Source organism: Varroa jacobsoni, unplaced genomic scaffold, assembly GCF_002532875.2.
Source record: "Varroa jacobsoni isolate VJ856 unplaced genomic scaffold, vjacob_1.0 scaffold_169, whole genome shotgun sequence".
NCBI lineage: Eukaryota > Metazoa > Arthropoda > Arachnida > Mesostigmata > Varroidae > Varroa > Varroa jacobsoni.
Genome location: NW_019213071.1, coordinates 1 through 20,050, shown reverse-complemented (window position 1 = coordinate 20,050; position 20,050 = coordinate 1). Strand labels below are relative to the sequence as shown.

Here is a 20,050-nt window from a genome sequence, read left to right as displayed (position 1 = left end):
TAGAATGTTCATTATTTATTCCAGCAGATTTATTTTACTCCGGTTCATATAATATGACTTTGTGATAGATGGGCTGAACATTCGAATTAGCTCCTCTGATGACTTTTCCACACTGCGTTTTAATATTGCTATGGATCAAGCTAATATTTCAAGTGGTGTCTTTTTTCGTAAAGACCTTTAAAGCTAGATGCTAGCTCACGTCCTCCAGTATAAATTGGCTTCCAAAGGATTAGATCAACTACATGCACCGGGTATCGAGTCCTAAATTAGGCACACATCGGAACCGTTTGTTCTGGTGGTGTTTCGTCGTACGTAAAATACCGTCTATAAAAGAAAAAAAATAAACTACAGACGTAGCTGTAAACTGAAAGAGCAATGATAATTATAATTATTACTGTGTTGGATAATCCTTATAATTAATCCATGCTTGGCTATATCGAAGCATGTATACTTAAATATGTTATCTTAAGTCCTAATGGGAAAGCAATTTAACATAAACATTCATACTCTCCTGGATTATCAAAAACAGTAGCAGCAGAACTAAAAAAAAAACACAATAAAATACTTGAAGAGAATGTGGTACCTTTAACAAGGCGTGCCTTTCCTTTATTGGTAGACAAACGACAATTGGAAATTACTACTTTCTGTCTAATAATAATGCAATCAGTTTAATGGCGAAAAGTTGAACTCTGGTATAATCAAGTATGCTCCGTTACTCCCAATGCCCATCACCATTGTGAAATTATGATACGCTATATACCGAATAGGTACAATGTATACACAGCTTAAGGATAGGCCTTAGTCGATGATGCCTGAAAAATCAACAAGATACACCGGCTAAGCTTCGGATTCTAATCATTGTGTTCTCTTATATCATTAGCGTAATATTATCGTATGAAAAGCTGCATAAATTTGTTGAAATTGAATCAAGATTGAAAACGAGATCAGCGTTCTTAACTAGTCTAATGCAAATTAAAAAATGGCAATCTTATCATAGAAAGACTAATTACTTATATTACATTGCTTGACATCTTCTAGCGAAAATCTAAAACCTAATTACCTATGCTTTGGTCTTGTTCCGCGTCATCGCAGGCCAGATGTGCACCAATCTTAACGAACCAGGTCCCGTCTCACGGAAAGTTGTACTCGCTTATGGGATAATGTAAGCGCTTCTCTGGACAGATAGGCGGAATATTCTCTCAGGAGGGGCTGGCGCCAAGGAGAACTGCATACACTTATCAAAGACGGTTCAACACGGATAAGATTAGGCCAAGTACCGTTATTTTACCAAGAATATGGATTTACCGGGACTGAGCAGAAAGAGGTCAGAAAAATAGATAAAAGATTGCGGGAATGTAGCAACACGAGGTTGTTTTCTAAGTGATAAGAACTCTGCGGCTTGAACTACAAAGGCCGCCGAACGCGAATAGCTTAGATAATAGGGTATGTGGGGCAAAGAAGATTTGTGGTAGCTTTTTAAAAATAATTTTTTTCTACAAAAGTGTGAGGCATAAAATGTTTTATCACTTTGAGCAACTGGATGATTGTTTTCTGTAATCAATAAATCTGTGACTCTAGACGTTCTAGATTTAAACTTACAAAAAAACTCAGTTCTGCCCAAGCATGATGTGGAAAGTACTCTTCTAACTTACCGGGTTCAAGCTAATGGCCTTATTAGAACAAATATCAACATAATGTATATAGTGTACTGTTGCGCTAATTGTACGGGGTAAATTTCTAATTTCAAATGAGAAAGTTTGAAAAGGGTAAATAAATACAGTTGCCAACAATTAATTAGTAACAACAATTCATAAACTACTAACGTATAGTTTTAAGGGGAAATAATTATACGAGCCTAGTACACGTGAACCTTAGATTTGTGTTACGTGCATCCGATACACATGTGGAGAAAGCGTATTGCCAAAAAACACAGTATTTCAATAAACTTTGCGATTACAGTCGCAGTTTGAAAGTTATTATTATTTACCATATCTTGCTTACGAAGTCACTTTATGTTTTAGAACCGTGGAATACCATTTTTGTATAAACAGACTCGAACGGAAGGGTAACTGCGATCTAAACCTAACACTACTGGATCCTTTGGACAAAATCAACAGGTGAGAAAGGAACTCGAGACCTGTTAAAAGACTTATCGTCTTGAAGGGGATCCGACCTGGATAATATTATAAGGTGCTTTCCGTGAGTCAACTGCAAAATATCGCGTTCGTGTCCAAGGTACTTAGATAATTATTGCCTACAATGAGGTCTTCAGTGCAGCTGATAAAAATAAGACGTAAGTGAAGCCAGCAGTAAAAGATTTCGAAATTAGATTGGCTCAATAGTGCTTTGAGGTACCGATTTTTGTTAGGGAACCTCCTGAGCAACCAAAGGGTTCAGTTGTTGTTTTTTATCATTAGCGATATAAAAACAGAAGAAAAGGGTAGTTTCGGCTGATGAAAACAATCACCCCCCCCCCCCCCGTAATATTTATAGCACCAGAAGAATTATATCATAAGGAAATTTGTCTTCGGCCCAAACTCTCAAAAGAACTAATTGTGAATGTAAATTTCGTTATCTATTAATTCGTCAAAGATAATCAAGGGGATTTGAATCATTTTTTATTGACGCAGATATATAGATGTTCGCGGTAGCCTCAAACTAGCGACTTGCTGGGTTCAGCATCTAGCTGGTGTCTCGTCGACAGAACAACAGCCTCAGTTGTTTAGGCCTAGCAGACGACCGACAGACACCCATCAAAAAGGTTTGCAGGAATCTACAGGACAGGTATGCTTGTATAATGAAGGTATCGAGATAAACGTCAGTCCATCTACGGAGCAAATTATGGCCAATGCCATTAGCCATAGCCAGAAGGCAAAGTGCCAGATTAAACATTTGAAAACTAAAGGCAACAAATGAAAACGCTGAGACTTATTAGATGTATGAAATAAAAAGCCTTACCAAACCGAAAATCTTAAAAAGCAAAGACAAGTGCTAAACGGTATTTTTCACAGAAGTCCATGACAACTATCAGGGACTACCGCAGAAAGTCGAAAAAGACAAAATTAAGAGGAGAAAATTCCCAGAATTGTGAAGACGGTGCAAGATGCGTTTTATACCTGTTATAAGAGAGGATTCTACTCATTTGCTCCCGCTATGGCTAGAGGAGACCGGACCATAATGGAACGACGGCTGCGGGACTACGCAGAAGAAAGCTGACTAATATTTTACACCCAATATGGCTTTAGGAAAAAGTGTCTTGCCCTATTCCACTTGATACAATTCTGAAAAAGGCAGAATAGGTGAAAGAAAAGTTGAGGAAAGCATAAAGTTGAGCTATGATAGTGCTAAATAAGAGAAACGCATTCACTTTGTCGTGCGGCTCTCCGATGCCTTAAGCCAGGAAGCGTCTCGCTATGCGTCCAAATTCGAGCTGATTATCAAAGACAGTGACACATCCTTTCGGTAATAAAGGGAACCCTGCAGTGCTTTAGGACCGCAGCTTTATAATCTAGTAAACGAACGGGTTTTGTACTTAAACACCACGCCACTGAACGTGGACCTACCAGCGTGCGAGAATAATCTACCAATCCCTGTAAAATTAAGCAAACCAATTTTAACCCATCTTCCTCTAACTAAAAAATGTTTTCGGAAAGGCAATAAAAATGATGGAAACAGTTCTTTTTGGAATTTATCTCGACAAGGTCACGAAAGTAATGTGCCATTTCAAACAAACTGACCAAGCGGTTTTGGTACTGGATAATTCAATACTCTGGGAACTCAAAATAAAAGAACGATGGACTGCGTAAAGAAACCCTACAGAGCATGCATGGAAGGCATTCATGCGTGCCTAGCAGGACAACTAGAACTCTATTCTAAGGGGCTCCCCTAGCGCCACTGTTAGAGACCACATTCTGAACATTCCCGATGCTGTATGGGGAGACCTCCAGGGAAGCTTTTCTACTTACTCCTGCGGTTCGTCACCGGACGTAGAAATTTTTAAAGCGGCATCTTTTGCATAAAGCTTCATCTGGCATATGCGTGCATTGCGACTCGGTCTTGGAAAATACTGCCTTGCGGATATTGACGAGATAGTGAGCGGTAAGGAACAAGGAGAGATTACACCGGAGCTTAATACAGAGAATGTTAAAAACCACGTAAATAGGTTTCGGTTAGGATAGAGAATATGCGAGCATAAAGGAAAGTGGCAATAAAGAGGACCTATGTAAGAGAAATACTGATGGAGAAAGACTACTAGAAAAAACGCGCATTCAAACCTCGTCAACATTGCCAACCAAGCGAAATGATGCTGAGCTGACGACGCCTTAAACAGCTGGATTTATTGAATGTACCTGACGGGGAGTCCTATTAACAGAAAGAAAACACGGGCAGACTAAGAAGTTTCCCCTAAATTCGGAAAAGAGCAACCTCAAGTATGAAAAGCGTTTAACAGATGTGAGACAATCATTAATATAAATGAGTAAATATACTACACTGACAGTTAGATAACATGGTAACATTATGAGTAGAACATTACGGGCTGTAAAGGCAAATGGCGTAACAGTCTGTCACCACATAATGTACTGGGTAATCATCTGAGAAATTAATACGAAAATAACAATTATTAAAACCTTATTTGGTCCTAAAAAGTCACTTGATTTCTCGTCCGCGTGCCCCTTCCCTCGAGGTGTATGAAAAATAAATATTTTTCTCAGTAATGTACTAAATACAATAGGAATTTTTCTAAGTGGGAAGCTGCTAAATGTCATGACCCTCGACTTCACGAATAGAAATAGTTACACACACTTATGTTAAAAGGCTTTTAAAAATGTCCTCATCAGTACTGAATTCGTTTAAATGTTACGCCAGACATTATAAAACGTAAGACAACTGAGAATTTTATCCCCGCATACAGCAGTAGGCGATTATGATATTCATATATTCGGTCCGAGGAATTATATCGATGATAACGATACATATTTATGATTCCGTAGCTCTAAAAGTTTATGAATATATTTTACCTGATCATTCCCAGGAGACGTACCAAAGTTCAAGAGATTGTTTATAAATTGTTATTTGTAGATTATTATTTCAGAGCGATCCGTAAGAAGCTCAGTAAAACATACATTTGCACTTCAGGATCATTTTTCTCGGCAATGGCAAAATTATTATTAGAGTAAGTATATTTTTCTAATTTGAATAAAAGCTACAATGTCCGCAAGTCAACGTATGTGTTAGTGCTTTATATGACACATGTTCCAAGTGTCGAACGAAAGATTGCTTCATAAAAACAGATAACGTGCTAGTGAAAACGAAAACATATCTAAAGGTGGCTTACCCCAATACAATCAAATTTCTTCAGACTTAAGCCTGGTAACTGCATTTGTTTCGCCTATTACAGAAAATGCATAGAACAAAGGAAGATTTCAAGGTAGTATGGGTGACACGGTTTTTCCCCCTTTGTCTCTTCTTTGTCTTGACTTCCTGTTCATCCTTTGGCTAGCAAGCCCCTAAAAAGCAGCTAGTTGGATCGAAAAGCGATGATCCTCCTACTTAGCAAACAGTCCCAGGGGATAGTTGACAGCGTGAGACCAATAAGCAGAACAGGATGAGAGAAGGTGGAATGTGTTCTACACTTAGAGTCCTTCTGCAGAAGTGAAGATCTAGAAGCAGGGTTAGTTTTCTTTGAATTTTCACGAATACGGCTAGAACGAGAGAGTAGCTTAGAAAAGTTCTTGTAATCGAAAGCGTATGTCTAGCCCAATTAGAAGCATATGTTATATACTCAGCGAGCAGGGAAGCTTTGTGGTTGGCAGACGAAAGCGGTAGGTCAACAGATCACGAGAAGCAGTAACAAACATAGCGGAAGCGATGGAAAATTTTAATCTAAGAGACTGATTCTGATTGCGTGGATGTTACCAAGAAACAAAGTTGGTAGACATGTTCAGAAGCAAAGAAAATTAAGCAAGAACTTAAAATAATTATATTTATATTAATTCAACTAAACTTATGCTTTTAAAAAAGTTAAATGGAAAAGGTGTTTTCAGAGTTCACATTTCTGTGCAACAAATCAGTGCACTGTCATCTTAATGCCAGTTACTGTGATTTCAATGTTAAAAAAATATGATCATTCAAACTGAACCTATAACACTTACTTATTTCAACTTGGATTAAATAGACGGGGTCTTTGTGCGCCGCTGAGTCCAGTAATATCCATCGCAGCTCAGGATCGACTGCTCGCTGACTGTCTTAACATATATTCAGGCACAGTGATGTATAGCAATCTTCGTGTAAGCATAAAACGGTTTTCAAATATGATATCCATCCCCTAAAGCCCGGAGTTACTCGAAGCTTGTTCCTGCAGGCAATGCCGATTACTGCCACTAAGCCTCAAAAATTGCCTTAGTAAGAGATCTTGATTAACTATTTTAGAAATATTGGTTGTTACCTATAGCGAGAAATAGGACTCATTCCTATAATGCCACTACCGGTTCTAAGACTGCAGCTATTTACAGGCGAACTCGCTAAAAATAACCGTGACAAGCCTGGAAATTCGAAGAGAAAACGATGCATCTTGCGCCAGCGCACTCGCCTGTCGTACCGTGTTGCTTATGATGGCAGGACGGCTCGGCGTCCTATTCAATGCAATCAGTCCCCTCAGGCGATTTGTACGGAGGTTTCCATCTACCGATGCTATTTTCATTTTATTTTTCTTTCCAGCCTTTTGCACTTCACAGTGGCCTGTGTGTGGGTGGTTAACCGAGATTTCTTCAGCAATACGGCCTAGCTTTCTCTTCCCGTTTCTGACAATAACGGCCGCAGATGCACAGGAAGAGCTTCGTCGTCTTTACTACTTCACGATAATAACAGACGTTTTATTGCAAATGCTATTGTGCAGTGAAGCTCGTTTTTTTTGCCGAACGGCTCATATTTACTTACCGAATCTAGAAGAGAACCAATTAATTTGTCCGATACTTCTCCTGGTTATTTTTTCTCCGTTACCTGTTATTTACGAGATCGATATCGATCAGAGCATATGTTCCATACATGGTTCGTGAGGTAGGCGGGGTAGCGAAGACTCCGCTTTGCAAAACAAAATGCCCGAGTTTCCCAATATCTGGTAAATGTTTTTGAATATATTAGTAATTGAGACCTTGATAACAGTATTAAAATTGAGCGACTGAATTCAAATCGGGGGTAGCTTTGATATGTGTTCAGAGTAGGTGCTAACCGTTCAACTAGTAGTAAAAATATAGGAATATGAGTCATAACAAAATGCTATAATATGCGCGCCTACAATGTCTTCGTTTTAAATTTTCTAGCGGTTTAAAATCAAACTATTGCAGAGGATAGTGGCACTGCTCCTCGTTAGCTGTTGAGTTTCAGCCCGAAACCTTTAACTCTAACGGTTCCAGCCTAAAAAAATAGGACCTGAGAGTACACCATGTCATCATAGTTGCCGCTCACTACTCCTCTTTTGTTACGAACAATTGTAAACAAATTCAATTATACGAGAGATTATTCGAAGGGACCAACGTGGTGTACGTGCGTGAATTTTCTTTCCATGCAAGTGCCATAACGCTATATTATACTATAGCCTAAACTAAACAATGGGCAGATCACTCTACAGTGTTTATTATACAGACTTTCTCAAAATCAAGATAGGTGAAAAAATTGGCCAAAGCTATTTCAAAATAGAGAAAAGGAAATTTCAGTTCACATTTATACCCTATTCAGTAGATAAATTAACCCATGTTTATATATCTCAGTCCATAAATAAACTGTTATCCTAAACCACGACAATCATTTGTCGTATAAACTTTGCGTTTATAAGAATGTTCCTAATACACTCAGGCTACGTTTCCAGGTCGCATTAATCATCTGTCATCATATCCGCACTATAACACATAATAGGGGCTCGGAGACCTATATGCCACTCGACAGACAATGCTCCGCAATAATTCGCTTATGACATCTGCGTCCTTTGCCACAATTGTTGTAACACTTTTACTTCCTGACTTAATATTTTGCAGGTCGGAGCTCATCTGGAAGGTACCTGTCACTTCTTCATCTTTGTATTGTGTTACCTGGACACTATTACCATCAAGGTCATTTCCGCTGAGACTATTATCGTTTCCATCTTCAGGAGGCACAAGATCCTTATCGGTCATACCCACGATGGCAGGGCATGATGATCCGGAAGCATCATTGTCCTCAAAGTAACGTGATACGTTTGTCCGAATCTGTAGTTTGAGTGCCGAACGCGATAAATACGAAGGCGTCTCTGTCGCTTTGCCATTTCCGCTGATTTCTTGCTCGGAACGACCTTTCGGTTTTTGATCACTGATCGACGTCCTTTCTATTATAGGACTAGCCGTATCTGCCACGAGTGACGTTTTGACACTTTTGTCCTTCAAATATCCATCTTCACGAGTCGAAGTTCGTTGACTCCTCGTTGGGCGTTTCTTAGGTTTTGTCTGTCTGCGAAGAGAATTAAGCTCCGCTCGAAGTTTTACGATTGTTCTCTGTTGCCGCTCCGTCTTTTCGATAAGTGGCTTTCTCATTTGTATTAGTAGAGACGCAATCTCCTTTTCCTGAAAAATATGTATGACGGGCGAAAATAAACGCACATTTGTTAAAATATATATCTGTAGAAATCGCTCAAGCTGAATAAGCTTCAAGTTATTTTACTGTAAGTATGTATATTTCCTATGGCTTTGAGCATCTACGAAAAGACAGCCAGGTTTTCTTGCTTAAATAAATTCGAACATTAACTTATTGCCCAAGTACGTTTGACCAGTCGATAAAGATCATTGCACTCGCTCTCTGAAAATGCACAAATTGCATTAATCAACAGAAATACACAAGCTTTAGTACTTGATGGTGATAATCGGTGCTAGAAGAGATCGATGCCGGTGTTAACTAGACTAGGTTATTCCAAGCCAACGCTGGACCACGCGCTATGTCTCAAAAGTCAGCGAATCTACAATCATATAGGCAATCTGTTATTTTTGCTGGTACCTTCAAGCTCGTGAATTGTAAATTCTTTCTCGCCGGTGTACACAATGAGTGTTGTCTGTTATTCGTAAAAACTTGTTGATGCGTTCAATTATTGACTAGACTGAATCAGGGATTGCTAATAGGTACGACCAGCAACAACACCTGACTGCTATTAATATTGTAATTATATATTATGGTCGAACCTTATCTTGAAGGTTGTGTCGAAGATCGCACACGGTCCGCTCAAGTATTCCGACTCGGACAAGGAGCTCGACCATATGTTGAGCTTGACGCTGGCAATCTTCGCGGGGGCATTCGTCCTCAAATAGTAGGGAATCGTCTTCTGCATTATCGCTGTCTGAATTCCAACTGTCCTTTTGAATTCGATTATTTGCTTTCGTCATATTTGTTTTGATTTTTCCAACGCAGATAGAATTGGTCGAAGACGATTCTGAAGAACCTAAGAGCAATCGGAGGAGAGAGAGAGAGACGAGGCAAAAAACTTGATTTGATTTGTTTCAAGTCTTTTTTTTATTGTGTTTAATGGCGTAAACCAAAACGTCATTAATCGATTAAATTTTGGTTAAAAAAATATTTGTGAATTCGGGATTGCTATCAAATGGAGCAGAGAAAGCCATCGATGCTCTACGAGAAAGAAAAATTAAAGGACAGTACGCTATCCTCTACGATAAAGACTATACACTTTGCGTGAATGAACGTGCTGCGACGACACTACCGATATTTTGGAACAATTATTTCCCAATGACTGCAAGATAGGCAACATGGCTTCTCTAATGTATGTATAATACGTTTTTAAGGCGATGTATGATAAGAAAGAAGCTCTATAAATAGAATTCTATGCTATTCATAGAGCTTCTTTCTATATATGCAGATTACACTACACAGAAACGAGTTCACGACGTGAACTTCTATATCACCTTAAATAATGTTGGATTACTTATTCACATCCATTCTGAAATCTCTTGAAGCCTAAACCTATTTTACGAATGCACTATCTGTCTTGGTATTGAGGTGTTTATAAGGATTCTAGGTTAATTTAAAATCCACGACCAATGACCCAACTGTCCAGCTTTAGTTGACCGTCCTTAGCGTCAACCTCTTAAAGGACCTGCTTAGTATCCTAGCCCGAAAAAAAAGTAATGGTTTCTTTGCTGATAAAGAAAGATCTTGCTTCCCGACAACCTGCCTTTAGCGTGTTTCACCGGCATCATCGGCGAAGTGATCAGGTAACCACCACCTGCGGAACAAGCCACATCACCACTCGAGAACCACACCCGATTATATGATTAGACCAAGTCATAGCCTGCGACGCCAATTTGCCACTCCTAATAACGACACAAAGGCCATAAATTTAACGTAGGAGCTTTTCTCCATCACGTAGAGTTGTACGTATACTTGTTTATATATCCTATATGCCCATATAAATATTCCGCTATTTGTCCGAACGCAGTTGCATTGCTGATCCGCAAAAATGCTTCTTCAGCAAAATGCCATGGGTTACACATCTATAGGATACGCCTACGTGGATTACAGTAGTGCCCTTTTGGTATGGCAGAAAATCGGGATGCTTTTTTTTTAGAACAAATTTATCTTTCAGGGCCTCTAATTATTGAGTGTATTAAGTTGTGCAGCGTAACCACCTATTTATTCTACTACTGAGGGACCCTTAATCGAACAGACCACGCCTATAACTCAGTTGAATCTTCACACTGTTTAGATTGTTTTTCTATAGTTGTCGAATTGTTCGTCAAATTTGAAAAACAAATTGTTATGAAATCAAGCCTTAATGTTGAGGCCTACAGAAAACCTTTACTGACACTCTGTATAGGGGATAAGTGAACCCTTACAGGAAGACATGATAATGGTAAATCAGCCCTTGAGTAGTTTGAAAAGGAAATAAATTTAACGGTTTTACTAGACTCTTTCTTACTGTTATAACCGATCTTAAGAATTATAACCCGGGTTCAAATGCATTTCAAACCCATTGCTCGACCGTTTTAACTGACTATTTTCTAGTGACGTTCATCGATAAAAATCACTTTGTCACCCGTCGATGACGATTCCTTTTGAGAAACTGAAAGAAATAGCCATTTTGTAATATAAGCAGTAGTGGTAACTGTATTAAACGAGTAATTTCCATAAGGTACGACGATAACTCAGTCTGCTCAAAAGAAAATGCAATCCTCAAACACAACAGATTAAAGTCAATGCTCCGGACCCTATACGCCATTTCCACATACCCATTTTGTATCAGCAAAAAGAAGAACAATTTTAATCCGAAGCATATGCGTCATATAATTACAATTTCTTCTACGAAGAATAAATAACTCATGTTAATTAGACGTTAGTTTTATTGAGGAGTATAATTGTTCATTAGGGTTGTATTTTGTGGCCAGTTGACTGAATTAGATAAAAAAAAAATAATAAAGTAAACAGTAATCGTATGTTTTCTACGACCAGAATTATTGCACAAATGGAGTCATCACCTACAGAGATCTGACGATGTAAATACGAATCGAATTTAATCAACGTTATTATAGTATTAACAAAGCTTAGCAAAAAATGTTATTTGTCTATAAAAAAAAAAGGTACATATAAACAGACTGAGAAAGTATCTAGGATTAATTGACCGACGTGGGCATATTAGTTGATGTCAAACCGGGAGATAGGTGTAACCCAATAGAACGTGGGAATTCAAAGTTCGAAAAAAAATTACTACCGAGTCGATTATAGTGTGCAGTGCCTCTGAAATCCTGGTTGATCACACATAATACCCGACAATATTAGCTCTAAAGTTGATAGCAAACGTAGATTTAAGCCGGACATAGGTATTTTGAATAGCATATAATTATTATTATGCAATGCAATGATGTGTTTGCATCCGTAGTTCTGATTGCGCACTAACGATTAGAAAAGCTAAAGGTAATAGATAGATAAGAACGGGAGCTGTACTGATTCTTCCCTAAAAAACATGTCTGGAAAAGCAGTCCGGCCAACTTGATGGAAACAGAGAAATAGGCGAATTCTGCAAAAACTTTCGAGAACTCGACGGGTGCAAATCTGACTGGTGATTAGTGACTTGGTCAAACCGCTTCTTCATAAAAATATACGCTACTATTATTGAAAACTATTGTTTTCGTTTTATTATGTTTATTATTAGATTACGTTATGCTTATAAATTGTGGCATGTAGCTATCGTGGGTAATAATCGATTTGAAACATCGAAGCTCAAAGGCCTTGTTCCCAGCGCTTGGGCAAAAGATGTAGCACTGCAACACTCGAATAACAATTTCAGATTGATCTTTTCATAAAAGTAACAGCGGGAAAAAGCTTAGTTCACCGACAATTTAGCTCACTTAGTGTAACTGGGTCACAAAGACAAAACTCTTTATGCAATAGACATGCTGTAGGCAACCTTCGGCAGTCGAATGTCCATTAATAACATTAGATATATTCAACGCAATCTCGGTTTTTGGTACGACTCGTTGCTGGAACAACGATCTGAATAGCAAATTTTAACACAAATCTATGTTCTGAACTGTAGTGTATTTGAAAGCATTATTTGTGTGACAAAACGCGATTGACTTACAGGTCAAAGTAAACAAATCAGTACAATTGAAAGTGAAGATCTGCTTCTTCATGCAGAAAAGGCAACTCAAGACAGCTTAGTTCCTGTTGTTTTTAGCGCCGGCATCGGTGCATTACGCCCAAGGAAGATTTGTAACCAAAAAGAAATATAGCGATAGCCGTTCTATCGCCTCTAATAGGAAAGGTAAAATAAGTAAAAAAAAACAAACATTAACAGCTTTCGAGACAAAACCACTTCGAGCGGTTTACAAGAAACCGAAACGATGAGCGGATGATACAACGAACAGACACATATATAAGACGATAGCAATAAGCGAATTATAATGACGACGTACATTAATGTTCAATCATTTGTTGAAGTTGAAATCGAGTATTGGCCTAAAGCGGGGTTGTTTAAGATTAGAAGAATAGCATTTAATTTCCACAACAGTGGTACGCTGGTTATACTGTTAGACATGCACATTTCCCAACAAACTGAAACTATCAGTTTATCTGCGAAGATTAACATAATAGCCTTATTAAAAATAAATCTGCGAATCTGTATTTCTAATATTGTTTGTCCGAAAGAAAATGCTCACGTTTACGAATGATTAAAGCTTTGTTAAACTGTTTTTTTGATTTCGCTCTGAAATGACTGATCCAAAATACCCACATGGAAACTGTCTATGAAGATGGGACGGTTGCGTCAATAGACAACTCTAACTTGAAAGGCTGAACGTCGCTATGTATTGATTTCAAATATTAAAAAACGATACTAATTCAACTAATTCACGAGACGACGATTCTATGCCCTGGCCAAAAAAAGTCAAGTTATATTATAGTAAGTTGTAATCTCTAATGGCGCTAGTGATGCGTCGCCCTGAGTACCTTGATATTCAACAGGTAACGGCAACGCCTATTCAATTACAATAACCTTATTTTACCATTTCCATTCAGTGTCCTCATAGGCTATTCATTTAAGATAACGGTTAAGTAACTTAATTGTAGAATTTGGTTACGCTGCGGAACGTACGGAAGTCATATTTACAGCATAGTATTATTTCTTTTCCAGCATTTTTCCAAACTAAAAGTTTCTTTCCGTATTCTTCATCATTATTACGCTATAAGATCGAAGTTGCATAAGAATATGTGATTTCGAAGCGGTCCACAGTTGGAAGTCTAGTGACTGAAGATGAACTTTAGGAAATCTTTGTCTCATTTTATAGCACTCCATAGCATAAAGGTTGCAATCAACAGCAAAACTACATGGCTGAGTTAGTTTTTCTGCACTCTTTATATTTAATGCACTGCAAAAAAATTAAGTATCCAGTTGAAAAAAATATAAGTCGCTCTGAATTACCTCCATTCTGGATGCAATTGGTGTTTACGTTTAGGATATTCCATGCATTTGCACGCTTTAGGCACGATAGATTTGTTCATTGAGACATCTCAGAGTGCTGAACATTAATATGTTCGTATGTTAAAAAGCGCGACTCCCCAGTTCCTTCTACCTACCTTGACCAGAAAGCAGTTTTCGTGTCGTTTTCGAATGATAATCACCATGAGTGACCGTATTTTCAAGCCCTCTGCATTTTACGTCCCGGAAAATCACGGATGAGCTGAGATCTCCGAGGGACGAATATGCTTCATTAGGCAGATTTTGCCTCGATTTTACTAAGGGAGTTCGGGTCGCAGGAGAAGATTGTACAAGCTGGAGCGACGGTGAGAAATCTATATCTTGTTCGTTATTAATCGGCTGGCCTAAAGTCAATAAAAAAAAAATACACTAGATTAAGTGATGTGAGCGTCTTCGTGTTTACATATGCCAACAAAAAAATGTTCAAGATAAGCCAGTGCGGAGACTATGTGCGATAACTTTACTGACAAAGTAATGATCAAATAGTACAGATCTTGAGTATATTAAATTCGGAAAAAGTGTCTCCACTTTTTTTACTAAATAGAGGACGTTAGATTGTTCAGTTCTGTGACAGTAATTCATTACGTTATATAACACTCGTCGCTGTTCACTTTCTCCCATCTTTCCACCAAATTACGTATGCTGTCTCGCCAGAAGGTACTGGTTGTTGTCTCGGAAGTTTTTTTCCAACCGTATCTCGAGTCATTGATCCGTGCCAGATGTGAGGTTACGAGGGCCTATAAGTAAATTAAAAAAGTAAAAATACGTCCATGGCCGAGATATCGAGACGTCAACCTGCCATTGAAAGTCCAAGAGAGCAACTTTAATGTGTGACTTTTAATGTGTATCCATATCGTGGAGTGGCTCCATCTCGTGTCTCTAATTTCTTCACCAAAGCACTCTGCTTGACCTGATGCAACGAGGCCAAATAAACATGCCGATACACTGTCCAGTTTGCACAAATTATTTTCACTGAAGCAAAGTCTCACGATCGTACTAAACGCAAAGCACGATCTTTTTTGGATGAAGCTTAGGTACAACCCTGGGCTTTGTCATTTCTACTAAAACAACTCATTCCGATTTCTGGTTCATGTTGACATACAAAGATCTTTTTTCATCACCAGAGATAATTCTGTGCAAAAATCGGCCATTTCGGTTACGTCACGCTCGATACTGGGTGAAATATTGAAATGCAGCGTTGAATCGTAATTGCTTGTTGGATTCAGATAATTAATGAGGTACCAAAACAAGAGGTCTCAATGTAGACTCAAAAGACAGGAAATGGCTAAGAGTGATTGTGTGTCTGCAACTCATTTTTTCGACTAATTCTCGAGTTGTTTATCGGCCATCTCCTATCAAAAGTGCTTTCAGATAATTACCATCAAGGTCGAACGGGAAGCCAAAGCGGAGCGCATTTTCTAAGTCCTAGATACGGTTTTAAAACTCCATTTTTGAACAGAGCTATTGGTGACAGTGTCGTTACCGTTCACAAGTAAAGTGTGCCGGGCTGTTCAGGCAGCGTCTTGGCATCAATGAAATACATGGTACAGAAGGTACCGAAAATGTGCTTTTTTCTAGCTGGAGCATCATTCTCACTTCCAAGTTCTTTGGAGTTGAAATCGGGCTCATAAAACGATACTGTTATAACACGCTGCTAGTAGAGCAGGATGAGCGCTTTGCAACCACATGTCAGAACTAAATAATAAGCGAGCAGGCAGTTTTCAAAAACTCAGAATTTTCTTTTCAACCTCTACTCGGTTAATACGTAAGTAACAAACGATTTTTCACCTAAGAACAAACACAACATTCAACTCCAATGGTAGGAATAAATTAATTTATTATGCATTAGCTTTTATTCTCTATGATCCTTTCACACATTTCAATGAATTCATTTCTCCTCTCCAGAAATGCTTATCCCTGACGATGAAGAACTCATCCGGAAAGCTCTTAGGACACCTTTTATTGTAGAATTCGATTATATGATTGAGGCTTGGAAAATATGGGAAACGCAAAAGAAACTTCTAAGCGCTTACCGGCAACTGGAAGGCTTCACGGTGTACTGGCTATCATAGTCATGTGGAAAAATGACTCCGCTTAGTTTATTAGATTATTTCTCTTAAATATCCTCATTTATTCAATGCAATTGGGCTGTGTTTCAATAATTGTCGACCGATTTCCCTCAAGAACTTCTCAGTCTCTAAGATTTTTCTAGTTTTACCAAAACCAGATCGTGAACTTTTTCGGATAGAGATCTGGCCTAAGTCCGAATCTAAGTGTATCTTCCGAAGCTAGTGATTCCTTTATATCCTTCACATTGATATAAAGACGCCACCAGTTATCGCCCGTGACAACTCAATGTTGGAATCTGTCGTTGTTACCGTGCGTGTTTCGGCACTGAGCGAGATAGTAAGATCTCGCTCAGTGCCGAGAGAGGTATTGCTTCCCTGTTCACCTCGTTTAACTGAAACATTGACGATCATATTTCGGAACGCTCTCTCCCTGTCAATGCTTTAGAACAACTTTAATAACGAAACCTTATTATAATTGCTACCACCGCGAAACGGCCACCGACTGGTTTCATATCGGTTTGGTCCCTTGCATATGCTACTTGTATTCGATCTTTCCTGTCGCGTAGAAAACTATATGGATTCAAAGGTCGAGCAGCGATTCTGTGAGGTGTCAGATAGGAGGTTACGAGCTGTGCAACAGCAATGACGTCAACATTAATGGAAAAGTGTCGCATTAAATGGACTTAGACTAAACAAATTCACGTCTGCTTTCATTGTTTTTTTAAACATAGTAAATCTAGTTATTTACTCCATATACACAAATCTTCCGAACCACAAATTATGCTAATTTAGGTATAACATAAAGGACTTTCCCCCATTAGAAATCTAACCGGAGTAGACTCAAGTGAAGGTTCTCGATCAAATCTATGAAATGCCACGGCAATCATATTAACTACTGTTAACTATTAATCTAAATAATCATTACATTTTATTTTACGTTATCTGTTGGTTTTCCTTCATTTCTTAGTTTCCTAATTATGAATATCTGTTAATCATTTTTGCCAACGCTGAGATTTGAACTAGCATGCGTGTGTTATGATCGTTACTATAGCAACTCGTTCAAAGATGAATATTAGCCACCCAGACGATGCTGCCCCCAGGGCTTGCGCATTGATATCTCGCTTTATTAGGCAGATCTAAGCGTCGTACTCACTGGGGATGAAGAGTTAAAGATTTGCAATGCTACTTGAGAGCAGACTCAAACAAAGCGTAGCGTAAGCGCTGACTCGACCTTATAGCAACGTACAATATTTACGCTGTTTTAATTCCTTCTATTTCCACTAACATTCTGCTAATTAATTTTAACCTGCAAAGGCATGGCGTTATCACCTGTCTTTCTGTTTTCCTAACCCACCGCTATCTTGATGTAGCTTTGTCTTCCAGATAAATGCTGCTTTGCCATCGACCAAGCTGGTTAGCCACTATCCGGAGAAACAGATTTTTTGTGGAATAATAGTTCGTTTTTCGAGAAAAAAACAACCAACTGCGGTTTCCACCCCTCAACCTGTTTCGTCTTACTTTTATACTCGTTCCTTTTTCCTGACCTGCGGCAACCCCTTTACGCTCAACTTTTCTCAACTCGAACTAATGTACCTATGTATATCGGCGCGACCAATTCTCACCAACTCAGCCAAATTCGCTTTCGGAATGCTCGCTGACAGGCAGTCAATGACCTGTGCGAGTCCAGCAAGACGTTATAGCTAACACAAGATGAGCTATAACGATAGATGCGCTAACAAAAAGCAATTGGTGCAAGCTTGCAAAACAGAATGGCTTATGGGGGTTTCTACTAGTTGCTTGGGTGACGAAGCTTTGATGTATAATTGCAAATCGCCTATAGCGTCACCACATGCAGTTGGTATTTATTAAAAAGAAAAAGCTCACAGAGGAGCTCATGCTAGCGCTCGTATGGGACCGTATAAGGTCCATATTATGTCTAAACACACTTCGAGATTAGCATACATACGTGCACATAGAAATAGTAGTATGTGGCTAGAAAATTAATTCAAGTACGAGCGGTCAAACCGTGCGGTCAGATCCGCAGATTATCAGGTACACGTTAGAGACTAACTGCTAGTGTAATGATAAGAGCAGAACTATGACCATCATCTCGCATGATGGTCATGGGCTAAAGTAAGCCTCGACAAAATTTTAGTGCAATAGACAAAGTGTACACTTCACAAGTCAATAAATTTTACGTCATATCAACTTTCGTTTTGCAGAAAGCGCAATAGTTCAATATGCATAAAATATTATTAACCAGCAAACCAGTAATTAAAATTTGCTTCGGATCTTTTATTGGATCTTTTACTAGAGATCTTTTACTAACCTAATGTATAATATTTTAACGCTACGTTTAAGCACGAACAATCTAAACTCATTGTCACGCCACACAACGCCAGCACATTACTGAATTCGATAAATCTTTCTAAACTGCCCGTCATTATGAGTCTTAGCTCAATAATTTCCCGTATTAAAACGATGCAAATACTTTTTTCTTACCTTTTTTTTTTACAACATTAGCAATAATCCGTTATGTGCAACATGTGCTCAGGTTCTAGTAATTTATATTCTTCATCAGCGATTCAATAAAGAAGATCTCGACGAAAACAAACAAACAATCGTCTGCTTTGTGGCATGATATCCAATTGTTGTTCTTCCGCTTCCTTTCTATTATTTAGACCCAAGTAGCTTCGCTCTCTTTGGTTAATTGTCTCACCAGATACGAAGTGAACGTTGCAAATCTTGGCGCGCGAAGGCAGTGCTTCCGGTTGAAGTCCGCAACGGTTCAGCCACAGCGCACGTCGCGGTTCGCCCATCGGTGGAAACTGGAACAATTTCACTTTGGAAAGCGCATTGGTCCCCTCGCGTCGTCCACACAAGACACATTTACCTGTCCCGCCTCGACTAAGGACAGAAATTTGGGAGCGTTTCATGTTGTCCTACGCCAGCAGCTGCTGTGACCGAAAGCAATGACGAAACAGGCTTTTTTTTTCTATGTGCGCATCCGACTCAGCCGAACTTCTTGTACTGACTCCTGTATGTTGTCGCATGTTTTCATATATGCAAGGTTACATCGCGCGTAGATTTCTTTGCATTCTTGGTTCCTACAATCAAAAATATGTTATCTCTCTCTAAATATCAGCCACCTCATCGTACTACTTCGGTAATTATCTGATCAATCATATTAAAATATTAGCAACGGCCAAATCGAGCAGTGATACTAACAACACTTGTTCAACCACTTTAAGGAGTGCGATCGATTTGAACAATATACTGAAAACTCTGTACCGGCAACAGCTACTTTCCATCACTTAAAATACTCTATAGCAACACGAATACGGGTTATACGATGGAGCACACAGTGAAGCTCTACGTTTTATGCATAATAGTTAATGAATCAACCAATTAGCTCACTGTGCAAACACGACTTCAAATGAAATTAGCTTAGTATACAATACAGATATATATACGTGTGTATATTTTGTATAAATATATGCATACTTCTAGTTGTTTGCAATGGGTCGTCATATCGTACTGGCTGAATCCGCTATCCCGACTTCCGTTCCGTGCGTCAAAACAGAATGAATGCATGTCCTGCAGACCAGAATGACTTCCGGGCCAATCGCTTACACGCCTAAGAGAAGAGCCAACTAGCCCTAGAGGGATGGCCATCAATGCGTAACTGACCGATTCTTACAGATTCATTAATTTAGAATGCTTTTTAAAGCTTTAGCGCGAAAGAAAGCCTCTCGCATGTCAGTTGTTGTAACTAGTATATAATATTAGCCGACGGTAATAAATTCGCTGGGCTTTTGAACGTATTCAGTGTAGTGAACTCAAACTGGCTTGAGGCAGAAAGTTACTTATGGCTAATACTGATAACAATAATAATATACGCTTTACTGCGCGTTCATCATTATCGGTTTGAGGTAGAGGTGTTTAGAGCGATTACGCCTTATTACACACACACACACAT

General features: G+C 38.8%; 1 protein-coding gene and 1 long non-coding RNA gene across 5 annotated transcripts; both read right to left on the bottom strand.

The window, feature by feature from the left end:
- Positions 1–562: 562 nt before the first annotated feature.
- On the bottom strand, positions 563–5,329 carry LOC111271308 (uncharacterized). The gene is made up of 2 exons (XR_002686799.2): positions 1,061–5,329; positions 563–812 (listed from the first exon to the last, which is right to left on the bottom strand). It is a non-coding gene; the product is annotated as an uncharacterized LOC111271308 (long non-coding RNA).
- A 2,287-nt stretch (positions 5,330–7,616) lies between these two features.
- Positions 7,617–19,934, bottom strand: LOC111271284 (uncharacterized). Of its 4 annotated transcripts, none has more exons than XM_022852005.2 (5): positions 19,576–19,934; positions 18,791–19,178; positions 14,101–14,346; positions 9,201–9,457; positions 7,617–8,591 (listed from the first exon to the last, which is right to left on the bottom strand). In XM_022852005.2, the coding sequence occupies exons 2-5, from the start codon at positions 19,005–19,007 to the stop codon at positions 7,896–7,898; spliced, it is 1,416 nt and encodes a 471-aa protein (XP_022707740.1). In that variant the 5' UTR covers positions 19,008–19,178; positions 19,576–19,934; the 3' UTR covers positions 7,617–7,895. The 4 variants fall into 4 exon arrangements, with proteins under 4 accessions (XP_022707740.1, XP_022707754.1, XP_022707748.1 ...); XM_022852019.2 differs by lacking the exon at positions 19,576–19,934 and adding an exon at positions 19,363–19,507; XM_022852013.2 differs by lacking the exon at positions 19,576–19,934 and adding an exon at positions 19,300–19,318.
- Between the last annotated feature and the right edge of the window lie 116 nt (positions 19,935–20,050).